At 30.5% G+C, this 18,440-nt stretch overlaps 1 protein-coding gene across 1 annotated transcript in view; it reads right to left on the reverse strand.

The window, feature by feature from the left end:
- The window catches only part of LOC143050148 (dedicator of cytokinesis protein 4-like), a 108,633-nt gene that overhangs the window by 22,376 nt on the left and 67,817 nt on the right, over nucleotides 1-18,440 (reverse strand). The window contains exons 37-40 of the mRNA XM_076223800.1: nucleotides 17,909-18,057; nucleotides 16,283-16,371; nucleotides 6,361-6,459; nucleotides 3,839-3,899 (exon numbers count right to left, since the gene is read on the reverse strand). Of these exons, the coding sequence (XP_076079915.1) occupies nucleotides 3,839-3,899; nucleotides 6,361-6,459; nucleotides 16,283-16,371; nucleotides 17,909-18,057 (398 nt within the window). The remainder of the gene's footprint in view (nucleotides 1-3,838; nucleotides 3,900-6,360; nucleotides 6,460-16,282; nucleotides 16,372-17,908; nucleotides 18,058-18,440) is intronic.

Genomic DNA, 18,440 nt, shown 5'->3' on the forward strand with positions numbered 1-18,440 from the left:
TTACCTTTTCATCATCAAATAGAAAATCGTCAATTATTGATTTTTTTCCCATTATGTTGAACTCCTTAACTATTTACTTTTCATACTATGATTACATTGGAATTTTTCATATAATATGAATTAATAATATTTTATCATATGGGCATAAGTTTCAATATTCCAAAAACAAAATTACCTTCATCTTTAAAATAGTTAATATTACATAAAAAGAGTAACAAGAATCAATAATATTGGACAGTCCAACCACCAAAGTCAGCCTCAAAGAGGAACAATACCAAAATGCTGTGGGAATGAACCAGTTTGTCCAAAAAAATAATTGCTCACTGAAGTCTTCCATACAAATTAACAATAATACCAGCTGATAAGTATCAGGAATACTTTGAGCATTTTCTTGCTGAATTAAGGGGTCCAGGATAATATACTTTTAATAGACACAGGTGCATATATCGAACATAACTGAAAGTATTTCAAAGTATTAATCAATAGAAGGAAATTTGTTCATCTGTTTGTTTATTTAAACAATTATAAGATAAATCTTTTCTGTTTTTTTTCATTTGATATTTACTTGTCAGTGAGAAATTATTGTCAGACAAAAGTAATCATTTATCAATAAAGAAATGTCAACTAGGAAGTAAAACTAAAAAATAATGGCATTGTACATCATATCTCATTATTCACCTTCCAAACAATGCTTCAAATATTGATGCCTATTTTACCACTGATATGGTTAATTAACTTTTGACAAACAAGGAACAAACAACAAAGTTATCTTATCTGCCATTCAAACAGGTGTACATGTTTTTGTCTTCAAACATTTTAATCAATAATGGGGTTAATGATAGAACATCAGAAACAAGCTTCTGATCAGGTCACTGGTCTGGTTTTCTAGGTTATGACGTAGTTCAAGGCACTTGAAAATATGTAAACCCTCAAGGATTATTACTAGATGATCACTAAATAAAAAATCTATCTTGTCAGAGAAGATTTAATTTAAGTTAGTATACATCATAATTATGTAACTATGAACATGTATCAGTGTTTTCAGTAAAGGGCTTGTGAAAAGTGGGGCACCATCCTTTAACATTTAGTTTTTCTCTATCAAAGCCCCATTAATTCAAAATTCAAGATCACATTATTTCAGTAAATCAATTTATTTTCTAGGAAAAACACTAATGTTCAATAATTATAAATAAAACCATAACCCAAACATTCAACATTCTCTGTGTTTTCACATTGTATAAACATGATTTTGATATTAAACATAAAGAACTGGCACCTCCATCAACGAAAGAATTTACCACATCAGAGGTAGCGATTTCAGATAGGAAATATATATACATGTATCTGATCACCTAAGCACTCTGTTCTAAATGGATACTCAACGATTTTTGTCATTTTTATTTCATGTGCAGCCGTGAAAAAGGTTCATTATTCACTGTGTTTCGTGAAATCGGTATTAAGATCAACATGCAAGACATTTTTAATTGTTCCTTCATCATGAAATGGTAATTTTATTTTGCGTTCTTCTGTGCAGATACCCTCCCTTTACGCCCCTCTTATACTATTTGTATCTTTCTATGTATTTCTATGTAGCCTTATACATTGTAACATGTAAGAGAAACACAATAGAATTCCCAAAAAGATGCAGTTGCAAAAGATTCTGTTTGTTCCTTCTTATACAGCATAAAAACCCTTAAATATAACTACCAGTAATTAATTTTTAACTACTGGATGAGTCTCAGTATGTGTGTGGTCTCAGTAGCTAATCTACAGTGATCACTAAGAGGTCAACTCTGACGTGGTGAGTTTGACTCTTATCTTAATCAAGAGGGCCAAGTGGTGTTAAACACCAACATGTAACTGCTCAGTTCAATTCAAAGTTTGATAAAAATATACAAATAATTTGTTAAAAATTAAAATCAATTTTACTCCAGTTCAACACCTAATTCTGGTCACATCAGATGCATTCTTGTGTTTTGGTTTTACCAACCAAAATCTTTAATAATACTTGATAAAGCGTATAGATATAGGAAGATGTGGTATGAGTGCCAATCAGACAACTCTCCATCCAAGTTACAATTTATAAAAGTCTTGGCCGCGGGTAATACATGTTTGGTTTATGCAGTCTTGAAAGCAATGGGTTGAAACCATCAATTGTCTTGTTTATGATTGTTAGAGTTACTGTGATCAAATTATAAAAGTTTGAAAATAGATATTGTACTTTTACAGCTAAGATTGACAGAATTATATTAAAGAACTAATGGGTAATAACCAACATGTCAGCTAGCTAGTTATCACATAACTAATGGGTAATAACCAACATGTCAGCTAGCTAGTTATCCCATAACTGATAGAAGTAATGGGTAATAACCAACATGTCAGCTAGCTAGTTATCACATAACTGATAGAAGTAATGGGTAATAACCAACATGTCAGCTAGCTAGTTATCACATAACTGATAGAAGTAATGGGTAATAACCAACATGTCAGCTAGCTAGTTATCACATAACTGATAGAAGTAATGGGTAATAACCAACATGTCAGCTAGCTAGTTATCACATAACTAATAGAAGTAATGGGTAATAACCAACATGTCAGCTAGCTAGTTATCACATAACTGATAGAAGTAATGGGTAATAACCAACATGTCAGCTAGCTAGTTATCACATAACTGATAGAAGTAATGGGTAATAACCAACATGTCAGCTAGCTAGTTATCACATAACTGATAGAAGTAATGGGTAATAACCAACATGTCAGCTAGCTAGTTATCACATAACTGATAGAAGTAATGGGTAATAACCAACATGTCAGTTATCAGATAACTGATAGAAGTAATGCAGTTTTATTTTAGGAATTTTATTTCAATGAACTGAAGAAAAGTTAAACTAAAAGGAAAGAAATGATATTAACTCTGGACATAAAAACATCTATATATGGAATTTAAAGATTTACTTGACAGAACTGATGAGTATAAAAACAACTTCATGATGATTTTATTTCTTTCAATGCTGCAGAAGATTGGATTTTTACTTGCCTAAACAATTATCTGTTCTATAAACAGAAGTTTCAATTTTTACTGAGGAGAAATGAACCAAGACTTTGACTGAAAAAAGTCTGCTGTGAACAAAAAAAAGATGACCTGAGAACAAACTCATTTTTTTTAATCTACTCTAAAACTATAAAAACTTGTTAACACAAATTTTGAAACAATCGAAGATCTTAATATCTGAAATGAGAAGATAGAATAGTATCTAGATTTCTATACCCAATACACTACTTTGCTGACTTCTGCAGAAGCTTTCCACAAGTTTTATATGAAAAACACTATTAAACCTAGATTTTTCCACCAACAAGGAGTAATATACCTACTTCTGGAAAATCTCAACAGAACTCATCCTATAAAAATACATCTGTATGCACATCTGTATGTTAGAATGTTTTATAAACAATTTCACAAGAGATTTACATGAAAAATTAGAGGTTCTGAATCCAAACTAATTCAATTACCCCAGTATGTCCAATACTGTGTTTTATCATCTGTAATGTTACAATCATAGAGTACAAAGAAACGTATGTAAAAAAGGATATATCAAACTTCATGAAAAGACAAGACTATTTTCTCTTATACTGAAAACACTTACAAAAATATTGAATGTTGCCGTGTCAATATGCCTTGTATATAAAGTGCATACATGTGCTTTGGCAGACCCAGGGGGTGGGACCCCCCTTTTTCATTTTTTTTATGTGATCATTTCTTTGTGTTCTTTGAGTTGGAACCTCCCTTTTCAAAATGTTTAACCTGTGCCTGCATTTGCCTTGGACAGAAAATACTTACAAGTATATTGAATGTACACTGCATGCGTTTGTCTCTATTTTCTTCTCCATCATAATTTTGTCTGTAAAAGAAAAAAAATCCATTCTCATGATCTTGAAGTTATATTTAACTTTGAGCTGAAGGATTATATGCATCAAAGTAATAGTCTTTATACGGCAGCATTGAAAACCATATTACAATAGAAGAGGTTCTCATGGTACAATGCTCTGTAACACAGGGTACACAATTTAATTTCAAAGATGATCTTTTATTTTTGACAAAAGAGAAAACTTTCTAGTTCATTAGCAAAATATCATGTATATATTTACATATCTGCCTTTGATAATAGTTAATTTTTTATTGCTATTTAACCAGTACATGTAAAACATTTTGACAATTACAATGTATTTGAATTAGAGTATCTTTTCTATAACCTTGACACTTGTTGATTTCTTTGGTACTTGAATTTCTTATAGTGGTCAGTGATAGTCATTACCAAGTAGCCCTTTAATTCAATTTAAATGTGATTTGTAAAATCCACCTCAAGGATCCTCAAGGGCACTGTCACAAATTAAAGAACACAGTTATCTGCCCCTAGTCGTCAATTTATGACTGATTACTTTACACAGTATAACAGTATCTAGTGTCATTACTGTTTATAATCTCCTGGCTATCACAGTATGTGTATACCATTAAAGAGCTGTTTTATAGATAAACATGGATTTATCTTAAGCATTACTAATTTTATTTCAATGTCATTGTAGTATTGTAGTAATATGTGTTTGTGGTTGTAGTTAAAATTTCTCTCTTAAAATTATACCTTAAATTTTCCCTCTGAGTTTGAAAAATTGAAGAAAAAAACCCTTCCAAAAACCAAAAATAATAATAGCAATATTCTAATACATGTTGCAAAAGAAATGCAAACATGACAGAACACCATGCAGCTCTCACCACCCATTGTGTTAGATAGGTTTGCACAAGAATTGTAGAAAGTGTCCCTTTTCAATCATTAAACTCTTCAACAAGAACAAGCAAAAATACTAAGTATGATTGTACTTCCAAAGTGAAAATCCTCATAACAGACCAGTTACAAACATTACTTTGATAGAATAGATTTAGTGAGTCTCAATTAATTGAAAAAAAAATCTGCTGACTGTAGTTTGTAAGCTTCGTTCTTTCAATAATAAGATTTTTCATTTAAAAAAGTGGTTAACTCAAACTTTGAAAGAAAGACATAAATATATACACAAGTAAACCCATAAAATGTATTACTACACTGAATCTCCCTTGATTGTCTTAGCTGCAATGCAAGAAAATCATAAAACAGTCATGAATGATTCCCATTTTAATGCATTCTTGAGGTAAATATTACTTACTGAGTACATCTATGTAGGGTAAAAACAGGCAAAACATGAAAAAAACTAAACACAGAATGTTGTATCTTCAAATCTATGGAGTAAAATTGAAGAGTTACCCATAATTATCTGCCTGGTCACAAGATATTCAGAACCATATCTATTCTAACAACTAAAAACATTGTTTTACTAAAGCCTAAAAAGTTTCAGAAAATCCATCACATACAAGTCAGTTAAAGCAAAATTTAAACCCTAATTAACCATCATCCTTTTTACCATGTTTTATAAGATATTCATGAAAGAAGCACCTAAAAATTTGTAGTTGATACATCTGTACATTTGTCTTCCAAAAACATTCAAATCTTTAAAACATTTTTCCACCATCTGTATTTTAACAGATACTTTTTGACCTAACAGATTAAACTGAAGAAACATCATCACTTAGAAAGCATTCAGAATTAATTTGAAAGGATGTAATGACTTCCTCAAGAGTAATTCTCCTGTCAATACTTATAACACAGTTGTTCTTCAACAGATGCAATTTTACAAAACATAAACTCTTATTATCTGGATAGGAAAAGCATTTTTCCACCAATTAAATAAAATGTTATGATTTTGCTTCTGGAATTTTCTTGTCTAAAGTATTTATGTTAAAAGTGATACTGAAGTTCTGAAGTCTGTTTGAAAGATGTGTTGATTGAAGATGATGCTTTTGAATTTTTCCACTAAACAATCTAAAGAGTATCTGAGGAAAACTGTAGCATAAACTACGAGATGATAAGTAGAGTCCATAACTAAAATATCTACTTGACTTCGATGATTTAAATTTCCTAAACTAAAGTAACCCTATAATTCCTGCCCACCACAATACATGCTATTGCCACAGTTATTGTACTCTTTTAATTTTAAATCTCTTTGATTTCATTTTTTTCATGCTATAAAGTAATAAGCATTTATTATCAGGGACGGATCCAGCCATTTTGAAAAAGGGGGGTTCCTAACCAAGAGTAAAGGGGGTTTCCAGCTATATGCTCCCATTCAAATGCATTGATCTTCCAAAAAAAAAGGGGGTTCCAACCCCCGGAACCCCCCCCCCCCCTGGATCCGCCAATGATTATTTAAGACACAACATAAATATTCAACAATTTTAAAAGAAGTTATAAAACACAAAAAATAAAGGTTACTTACCGATAGTCTAGTAACTTTTCCAGCAGATTAGTAACTGAAACAATAAACTGGGATCCAGTTTCCTTCAAAGCTGGCTCTGACTGGACTCGATCCAAAAGTCTGTTAAAAAATTTCATTTTTAATTACTGATGCAAACAAATAAGCTAGTATGTTAACAAATCAAGTTTTTTTTTAAAAAGAACACACCATGATGCTGACATTAATCCAGTAAAATCAATATATATTTTCACTGAGCCTAATTAATGGTCAAGTTATATATCTTCTTTTACTCCAAGGAGATCATCGAATAGTCACTTATTGTAAAATTCCAATCAATTCATTGTCCGTCAAAGCCTCATTAACCTCTGAATGACCCCAATCAACAGCACAATTTCTTAAGTTTTAGACACTTAAAAGAAACTCTTCTTTATGTTGCATCTATTCCATAACAGACTGGTAGCATTTGTTTGTTAGCATATATCTCACAGAACAAGTTCGATAAATTAGTATATATAGTCTGTATAATGAAAAATTGTTCTGTAGGGCTTTTTTTTAAATAAATTGTCACAAATACTTGTTAACTTATCCTTTAAATTTTTGTGGCATGGAATTTGTTAAGTTGTATATAAACATATATTCCACATTATGTAAAATTAGGTAGATTTATTCCTCTGCTAAAATTGTTTGTCAACAAATCGACTCAATCGACTATAATCAATACATTTTGATTGGTTCCAGGTAAATACCAATGATGTCATTAGGGGTGACAAGTCCTTCGATTACCCCAAAACATGACATTCCCTGCACTCTCTAGGCAAACATAGATGTTCCATTACAAATTCAAATCCACCATCACAATCTTGAAGTGACAGTCGAAGAAAGGCAAATGAATGCCCAATTCTTTCCCTGATATAGTTGTTTTTTCTTTTCTTAAATTTTTTTCAAAATTAATCACTTCTAGTTAACTATAGCTAAGATTCTGCTAAATATCCTTGATTTGTTTTTATAAAGATTTTCAAAATTAATCTGTTCTAGTAAACTATAGCTAAGATTCTTCAAGAAGTAATTATTGTGTAAGGTTGTAAACTGCTTCACAGACTGATGATAGTGATGTAAATATTAGCCGTTAAATTGCTCCTATTAGCCTCAGTGTAGAATTGATCTATACTGGGAAATAATTGGAAAAATAAACTGGTCTTCCTGCATGATAAAAATAACTTCAAACACATGTGCAAAACTCCAGGGGAGGGGCAGAGTAGTTCCTTGCCCTCAAGGAGATATTCTTATGTTATTTTCAAGATTAAAAAAAACATCTGTTTTTGATGTTATTTTAACTCTATTTGAAGTACCTCCATTTTTATGTTCATGTTTACTTGTAAATCAAAATATGTCATAATTTTATTGTTTTAATTACTTTAGAACAAATGTGTGAAATTTTAGAACTCCAGTTTTCTGAATGCTGTTTTATGTAATCAAATAGACCTCTAAAGTTTAAAAGGTAGGCATTGGTGATATAATATGGCCCAAGAGAATTCAAATTAATGGAAAAAAATATTTCAATATTTATACTGATGTCAGGTCTTTGGATATCTCTGGAACTTTACTTAGGAAAGGCATACAAATTCAAGAGCTTTTAATAAGTGTTATAATTTATCCATGGAAATATTACATCAATACAAGGAATTGTATATTTAAAATATACAATTCCTTGATAAATAGCATGGTGACTTCTAGTTCTCAACTTGGTTTGTTGGGTTGATGTCTCAATGAGTTTTATATTGCATCTTTTTTCATCAAGGATTTGTTTACAAATCATTGATTTTATTAATCACATTTCTGCAGCTAATATGGTTACAGAAAAGTGGTTTGAAATGTTTTAATGTAGTCACACAAATTTAGGTCAATGCATATTGCATAAACAATTTACAACCACAGCCTTACACTTAAAATAGTTATACTTTTTATAACTAAACAAATATTGATAATAAAGAGTTGCAGTTGTAAATAAGGTAATGGTCTCACTCAGCTGTTTATCATATCCTAACTTCTGGTAAAATCATTCATGCATAAAATTTAGGTCAAAAAAATTGAGAATGGAAATGGGGAATGTGACAAAGAGACAACAACCCGACCATAGAACAGACAACAGCAGAAGGTCACCAATAGGTCTTCAATGCAGCGATAGACTGACATACATTAAATTAAGCATAACAGGTAGGTCAGAGTTATCTAAGCTTTGTACATGCCTTTGTCTATAAAGGCATTCAAGACAGTCAGCTTACACTTCTCTTGCTCAGTTGCATAGGTCAAGTTGACACAAGTTTTATTAGCCAAGACATGTAAACTTATAAAATATCCTTCTTCTTTTCTTTCTAGAAATTGATTAGCTCCTAATTTTAAGTAAAAACCATTTAACAAGTCATTCATACAAAAAAAATTAGGTCAAGGTAACCCATTTTTGGGTGAAAAGCTGAAGTTATTATTACCAGAAACATGTATATATTGATATACTGTTCCCAGTTATAACTGAGAAAATAACCCTACATTGAACTCCAAATTGTGACAATGAGTATAGAAACAACATTAAACTTCAGTCTATAAATGAGTTTGGATGCACTATAAGATAATCAATTGTAATCTGCTGTAAATTTGATAGCATTATGTAAAAGTAATTCAACTTAATTAAGAACTGCATTTTATATGACATTAAAGCTTTGTGATGTAAAATGAAACCTTAATTATGTTGGCCTTTTTCTAAATTATCCAGGGTGAAACAAATGATTCAAATCTAGAAATATCTCAACCTATGGAATTATTAATTACTACTTTAGTTTTACATCTTTTGAAACATTTAGATTTTTCTATCAAGAATTATATATACGAGAAAATTATTTCATCCTTTATAGCTTTATAAACCCCCTGATATTACACCTCTTTAATAAAGCGAATTATTGGTAATTTTCTTGTAAAATGCAAAATATCTGGCAAAACTTCAACACTAACATCCTCCTGCTATAAATACCTTCACATGGTCAAACTCAAGGGTTTGGCTCTTTTACAAAATATGTCATAATCTTAAAATATGTTTTATGTTAAAAGTTATATACACAATTTGTATAATAAACTTATTGATTATAAACAAGAGATTCCACTCTGATTCTATTCAGATTCAAGGCTACTGTGGTCTCAAAATGTGTTGTACAAATATTTATAAATACAGATAAAATATCACTCCTTTCTTTTAAGTAAATAAAGCTATATGGTAGGATGCATCCTATTTCAGGAATTTTCTTTTTTTCTCGGCAAATGCATAATATGCAACTAAATAAACTGTAGATTTTCCTTTACCCATAATTCTTGTCAGAATTTTTTTTTTAGGCACTAGTTTTACATAAAAATACTTTTGATTTGCCAAGGATTTGTATAGTTAGTCTAACTATACAAATCCTTGGATTTGCTTTACAAGAAAATCTATAATAAAAAAAAATATGTATTGATTAGAAAACTAAATTTACCTTGAAAGTCTTCGTTGTTTTAAACTTTTTGGTCTCTGGTTAAAAGAAAAACTACATGACCGTATTAACTTATCCTTTGTTATCTTTTCTGGATACATGCTTTATTTGTCAACAACACATAACCATAAACCACAATTGAATAATTTCTCCAAATTAGGCACTTATACCATCAAATAGAATAAATAGCTCTACAACGTGGTCGACTTTTAAAATATCATCTATTGTTGACTTTTTTTTAAATATCAAATTCAAAAGCTGACGCTATAAGTACGACCTAAAAACTCTAGCAGATATTGAAGTCCCAATGGTTAAGTTAAGTATTATTTAAAGGGAAGATAATTACACCCTATTGAGAAAACCTTGAAGATTACTTTAAAAAGGTGTTATCATGCTGTAGGGGATTTTAACAAGAATCCATAACTGTTTACCTTTATCAATACATAATTGATCAGGTATGATCAGCGATAAAAAACAACAATAAGAACCAACATACTAACAATTGATAAGATCTAAGTGATTTCCTGTTTGCTAATTGTTCAAAAAGAGTTTTAATTTAAAAACTTAAGTGCAGATGAAACTAATACACATGCAAAGACATTTAAAACAAAGTTTTCTCCTATGTTTTTTTCAATAGTAAACCAAAAATTTGTTTGTTTCATATATCTATTTCTTCCCAAAAGGAAGTTTTTTTACTATGTTGCATTCGAAATAGTTTATGTAAATTACAGATTAAAATACCTCTATCTATTCTCCTATTTTAATTGCTTAATTAAGCTAGAATTATATAAGACCCTGATTTTGAGCAAAAATTTATAAGAGATATATAGGCTCCTAGGAAAAGCATTAAATTTTAGATTTAAAAAAAAAGTAATTAATAACCTTTTTTTTTAAGACTTTTCAAAAAAAATAATTGATAAAACTCTAACCTGTTTATTAACTTCATCTCTACACATGTACTTTCAAGATTTATCTGAGGATTGTTCTTTCCCTCAAACAATATATACAAGACAGAACATATAAATAAATAAACAAAATGTCAAATAAATAAACAAACTGGCATATTGAATTGTATATAGAGGAAATACAAGTTCAGGACAATAAACAAATCCAGAGTAATTTTGACACCCTATGGTGACCTCTGTGATGGGTTTTTGCCACCCATTGAGTGTTTATATCAATATTTGAAATAACCTTATCAACAATTTAAAGTTAAATTCAAGTGACCATTAACAAGGGGTTTGTTATATTCAGTTCTTAAAAATTATCAGAAATGTAAATGCTCAAAACCCAAAGCAGCACTGAACAAGTTTAAATTTAGTTTTAATTGGGATGAAGTATTGAAATAAAAGATTTAACTCCAGTGCAAGAATAATGAATCACTTCAATAAGAAATCACGATTTTGTAAAACTTAATATTAAACTTAATATTTACAGATACCTGAATTTAGTGAAAATAGAAGGGATATTGAACAAAGAAAATTGATACATGTATCCTCAATTTCCTTTTTATTTCTTTTATTACTGTATAGGCTTATTGCATGTTAGTTTTAATTTAATTTCCAAAATGTTAATAATAAAGTTGAACAAGGACATGTAACTAGATAGTGGTATATATTTTCAGTGGCAGTTTAAACACACCTTAATTGTTACAAATCATATTTTCATACCTGTAAAATTGATATAAGACATATATTATCTGTGGTTTTTTTTGGCTTCAGGCAGCAAATGGCATATCAATTTAGGTAATTAAACATGAAAAATAACAAATTGTAAAGTACACGTGCCCTATCCATTACATGACAACCTTGTGATGTTTTACTAGCTGTTCAGTGCAAATCATATGACCATAGCTAAAATTGATGCCACAAGTTATTTCACTTCAACCATGGAATACTCTCAAAATACTTCAACCATGGAATACTCTCAAAATACTCCAACATATTTATCCTTGATGAACTTTGTTTCTTTTCTTTTTGTTAGGTTTTCTGTCACTAGAATTACCCAGAACACTTCTTTTTGGCTTAACATTACAGAGGTCTTTGCAAAACATGTTATAAAGTAACAAAATGTATAATAACAAAAATGACTAAAAGAATGTATACTTTTTATATTTATTTATTTTTATCAAGAATATGGAATATGAATTAAAAACTAAACAAATGACAGTGATAAACTTTAGTTTATATTTCATTTCAAATATTGGTAAGAACAAGATTTATAAGAAATAAAATAAAAGACATGTGATATGCGTTGCTAATGAAAGATCTATCCACGAAGAGATAGAATGACAAGTAAATCAACAACTACAGGTTAAAATAATCTATTTTAATATTGCAAAATATATTTCAATAAATGATTTGTAAATATTTTTAAATGGCCTACACTTATACATTCAAATGACAAAATTTTTGGTTTAAGACTTTTAGGGCCAATTTTTTAAGCAAAAATAATGTTAAAAGGGCCAAAAATACATCAAGTTAGGACCATCATTTAAAATTCAAACAAAGCTTTACCCAGTTACACAAATTTGATAACAAATAATTACAGGAAATTGAAAATCAGTTGTTTATGCTTTTCTGATAACCAAAATGATAAGAATATATACAATATTAAAAATATTTCTTGAGCCAGGAAAATAAAAAATTCCTACAATTTACAGTAATTACTTTTTGCATTTTTGTTGCCATTCTTTGTGTAAGCATTGTTTGAAAACAACTACATTTTTGTAGTAACCAAAGATCTTCATAACAGTCAAGAACAAATGGCACCTTTCCTAGGTTTATTTTTCATTTAATTTATCTCATATTATGGTCAGTTCAACTTTTAACTTAAGATCAGTTTTAAGATATGCATGGAAATCATGCAACAAAGCCTAATTATCCAACAGTTGTTATCAAAAAGAACTTATAAGGTGCAGGCACGGATCCAGAGGGGGGTTCCGGGGGTTGGAACCCCCCCTTTTTTTTTGACGATCAATGCATTTGAATGGGGGCATGTAGTTGGAACCCCCCCTTTGTCCTGGGTTAGGAACCCCCCTTTTTAAAATGGCTGGATCCGCCCCTGAGGTGAGATACCATCTTTAACCTTTCATTGTTTCTCGGACACAATGGCTGATTATGGTAGGAAGATAATAATATTTATAGAAGTCATTATAATTTTTTTTACTAAATCCACTTTCTTTACATTGACAAATCAAGATAGACAATGGAAGGGTAACTGAAAAATAAAGAGGGCCTATGGTCAAAATTTTAAAAAATGTATTGAACCAGAAAACATATTGAAATATCTCGCTTGCTTTATGGAACATGATTGAATTTTATACTGTTAGTCTTTGAGATCAATACCGTACTGCATGTATCAGAAACTATCTTATCAATGAACCTGAAAATGATTGATTGATTGTTGGTATTCTTGACACTTTCAGCTCTATTGGCTATTTCATTGCAGCATTATTTTTGTGTGTGCAGGAAGCTTGAGTACCTGAGAGAACCAAAGATCTCAGGCAGTAATCCAAGTCAATTCAGATCGGAGTTAATCACAACCTGTACCAACATAATTTAGAACTCAGAACCTGAGTGTTCACAGCTTAGTGATCACTGTAGATGAACTAAGTTTTTGTAAATACAAATAATGCAACAAGGTGAGTATCTCACTAATACCAAATCCAAATTTTTATATTTTATACACATGTTTATATCCAGAAAATCGCAATTACTTATGTTGCATTTTTGTTCATTCTTCAAAAATTGCAATAACGAATGACCACATTTATTTCTGATTGTACAGTATAGGTACTTATACAATGAGGCATCTCCCCCTTATAATGAGCACTTTACAATCATTCATTCAATGTAACATGATGTCAGTGTATAGAATTATAACATGATGTCAGGTTCAGACTAACACTGCCAGATGCACACCTTACAACCATTCTATACACTGAGTGTTGTTGACCTGTTGCTAATAGTATCTGAGTACAGGACCAAACCATAAAACATAATGTTGACCAATGTACCATAAAATGAGGACAAGGCTAAATGAACACTGCCAGACAGACATGTACACCTTACCATCCTTCTTTCAAGCATATTAAGTTGACCTATTGTTTATAGTTCCTAAAAAAACTTACTTGGCATTGAACCATTATATAGTTCAAGGTCAATTAATCCCTCCAAGACTAAATACTAGATGGAGTTGACCAATTACTCTTTTAAAATAACTTTACAAAGAATCATGGGATAGTTTTTTAAGCAATCAAAATGGGGTCATGGACAACAGATACATGCCAGACAAAACTTCATGATTCATCTGTGTTTTAGACAGCTGCCATTCCTTGCACTTTGTTCAAGCATTTTAATTTTAAATGCATGCATATACCTTTTATTAACTTTGAATGTAATGATATCAGAAATTTGCCTTTAAGAAATCATTTCATCCTATTCAGTATTTTGTTTCTTCTTCACTATAAAGTCCTTTTGAAATTCAAAATATTTTTATTATATCCTCATCACTCTCTATTTTTTATTACCAGACATATCCCTAATGGCTACACATCTATTATTCAATTATGCACTATTAAACTGTCTTAAATTGATTGACTTCTTCCTCGCCAGCAGATGACAGTTACATCAGGGTGGACAAGTATGAAGTTGATAGTAATCTCTAAACAAACCAAAGAACCAGTTGTATACTGACAAATGTTTAGCCATCTTGTAAAACTAAAACAAAAAGTTGCTAAACTAGATGGAAATAATGTAAACAAAAATACAAGAAAACGGAAATATTCATAATATTTTCCCACATACAGAAAGCAATTTAACTGCATTAAAATATGGCACCAGTACAAACTACAAGAAATCATCAATCTTCTTTAATTTCTGGCAGAAACCACAACAATACCATCAAGTACAGAAATAACTACTGCTTTATTCTGGCTAATTTCACACAAATTACCTGTAACACCTTAATTTCAAACTGATTAGGAAGTGTGGAAACTATTTACTGCAGTATGTTTGTAGATCATTAAGACTTAATGCTTCAGTCATTAATTATCTTCTGTTAGTTTTCAAGATCTTTCAGGATTTTGTTTACTGTGAATAGTTGAGATAATTAATACTTCATTGAAGTATGGGTCTATTGACTGATTCCACTGTATCAATCTTCACCAATACAGTATAGCTGTACTATTCCTTAGGCTATTCTGTGTCTATCTAACAACATTCATTTGGTATTAATCCTGAGACTCATTGAATTTTTAAAAAACATAAACTGTAAATTTCTAATTAATGTGGGATATTGAAAAATATGATTATTCATGAAACCTTTTTAAGATAGATAAATATTAAGAAATAAGGTAATACCATGCAACTAGTAATAGAACAAATAACTAATAATCCCTGCTTCTAGAACTAACTGTAATGAACCAGATTAAACATAATGACTGTAAGAAGGCATTGATCATACATAGTTTTATATAAGATAAGCCAGGACACAAAGAGCATACTGAATCTGGTCAAATAGTTCAAAGGTCACTCTATGAGAACATCCAGTCTATAGGCACATCTGGCCATTAGGATCTAAGGTATAATTTTTCACTGTATTGGCAAAAGCCTGAAAAATATCTATAATACAAGAGGCTTTAAAGTACCTGTGTTGCTCACCTAGGTCTATGGGCATTGTTAACAATGAACACTATCTAACATTATGGACTGCAGCATTCAACAGATCTTAATTTAACAGTTTTACAACATGGATGAAATTCATGTTGTACATGCCATACAACAGTCAATACAGGCTGGTTTTGTATGCAGTGAATTTTACAGTTTGACAGTCACTTATCTTTTACAACCTTAGTGTTAAAAGATATAGGAAGATGTGGTATGAGTGCCAATGAGACAACTCTCCATCCAAATAACAATTTATAAAAGTAAACCATTAAAAGTCTGTTAAAATTCCTCTTCAATGAACTGAAGAAATTTCTCTTGTAGACAGCGATATTATTCCAACTAGATTTGAGTTGATAGATTCCAACTTTGATAAGACAATAAATACCAAAGAAGTATGTTAATACAAATACCACATTAGTGATACTAAAAAACAATCATACAATCATTCAATCATTACTCAACAAGAATGTGTCCATTATACATGAATGCCCACTCACGCTATATTTTCTATATTCAGTGGACTGTGAAACAGGGTCAAAACTCTAATTTGGCATTAAAATTAGAAAGATCATATCAAAGTGAACATGTGTACTAAGTTTCAAGTTGATTGGACTTTAACTTCATTAAAAACTACCTTGACCAAATTATTTAACCTGAAGCGGGACAGACGGACGAACAGATGGACGAATGAAAGAACAGTCGCAAAGACCCCCCCAAAAAATGCCCCTAGGTGTGGTATAATAAAACATTGCTCTTACTTACATTGAATAGAACAATTGTTTATATTCATCGTCTCCTTGGTTGTCCATGGTGATGAACTGATCTAACTTCTCTATAATCTCTCTTTCAACCTGAAATTTAATAAATTAAACTGTTGTTACAGATCTGTCTTGCCTGTTTATAACCTTTACAGTATAAATATTAAAATTATAATGGCTTTTAAAATCATGACAGTGCAGGGCCAAAAAATTGAATTGCCAATGCTAATACAAATGCATATCAAATAAATTTTGTATTAAAGCCAGACATGTGTTTCATCTTCAAAAGACTCATCAGTGACGCTCACTTTAAAAAAAGTTAAACAGGCCAAATAAAGTACAAAGATGAAGAGCATTAAGGACCAAATTTCCTGAAAGTTTTGCCAAATACAGCTAAGGTAATCTTTTCCTGAGGTAGAAAAGCCTTAGTATTTCAATAATTCCAAAAGTTTTGTAAAGAGTTAATTTATAAATATGACTATATCAACAATAATGTATGTGCTGTTATAGTATTGTGCTTACAAATTTCCACTAATATATATATATATATATATATATATATACGAGTCTAAATTGAAAACTACGTTCAAACCTATGATTGCGTTCGATAAAAACCGCAATTTTTATACGTGTGCATGTAAAACAAATTTCGTTGTAGAAGGGTCTTAAAACAGCACAAACAACATTTTCCAAAAGACCAAAAAAGTGAAGAAGTATATTTAAACAAAACGCATTTGACTAATTTATATATATATATATATATATACACAAGTCTAAATTGAAAACAACGTTGAAACATATGATTGTGTTGGATAAAACTGCAATTTTTATACGTGTGCATGTAATACAAATTTTATTGTAGCAGAGTCTAAATATAGCACAAAATACATTTTCCAAAAGACCAAAAGAGTGAAAATATATTTTAACAAAAAATTTGACTAACAGGTCAAACAGCTGATGTTCTTAAACCCTACTGACTGCCATTGAAGATTGCCAAATAAAATGATCACAAGCTGTAACAAAACGGATCTTTATATTAATTTAATACAAAACAGAAATCAATAAACTTGTGGCAAAGATTGTATTCCACAAACATGAGGTGCTAAAATTTGTACACCATATCCAGATTTCAACAATTAATGTCTCTTCAGTGATGTTAGGGATTGAAACAGTATTTGGAAGGCAATATAATTTACCTCAATTTGGGATAGACTCTTGAATTTGATTCCAGAGACTTCCCTTGAATTCGAGACACCAATTGCCAGATTTTTTTTATGTACACTCTTGCGTTTCACATAGTATTATGTAGAATTCCTGAATTTGACAGACAAGGATGTTATTTATACGTCCTTGGACAGGTAAAATTAAATGCAGTAACCATGTACACCCAAAAAAAAAATTATTTTACCATTTTATATACTGATGGGTGATTCTGATTGCATACATATAAACATATATGACACAAACAGTAAGCTTAATATTATAAGAAAGCAATGAAAAGGGAATGGTAAAACTTATGAGGGGAAAATTTACATATTTTTTCCTACTGTTTATTGCTACCAAAAAATAAGACAAACCTTGTTCAAGGTCAAGTAAAGGGAGGTAACTAATCATAAATCATAATGCATACCAAAATAAAATGTCCACTTGTTTTCTGTTCACATTGTATCATATCATAAAACATTGGAAGAGTTGCTGCCCTAAGTTCTTTTTCTGGAACTAAAGTGACTTTGAGGAATGGTCCAATCATGGATGGAATGAAATGTCTTCTATTGGTCCCTGTAAAGTATATAAATTGGACCATTAGCAGCTCCCCTGGATCTTTGTGCATTTCCCACAGACACTACTCTCTAACGTTACACACATATTGTTTTACATTTAGAGTAATGTCAGGGCCTTATATAGCTTGTATAAGTATTGCTCATTGTGTAAGGCCATCTGCAAACATATAGTAGCTTATATCTATGACAGTTGGTCGCTGGTAGATAGCTGTCTCATTTGTAATCATAAAAGATGAGGAGATGTGGTTTAAAGGCCAACCAGAGTTGAAGAAAAAAAAATGATGATTTCTGCTTTTAGCCCAATCTTGAAATCTTTTTTTTTAAAGAACAAAATCCCCTAACTCAGACACGCAATATCTGAAATTTATAAAAAATAGAAAG

Source organism: Mytilus galloprovincialis, chromosome 1 (assembly GCF_965363235.1).
Source record: "Mytilus galloprovincialis chromosome 1, xbMytGall1.hap1.1, whole genome shotgun sequence".
NCBI classification, from domain to species: Eukaryota; Metazoa; Mollusca; class Bivalvia; order Mytilida; family Mytilidae; genus Mytilus; species Mytilus galloprovincialis.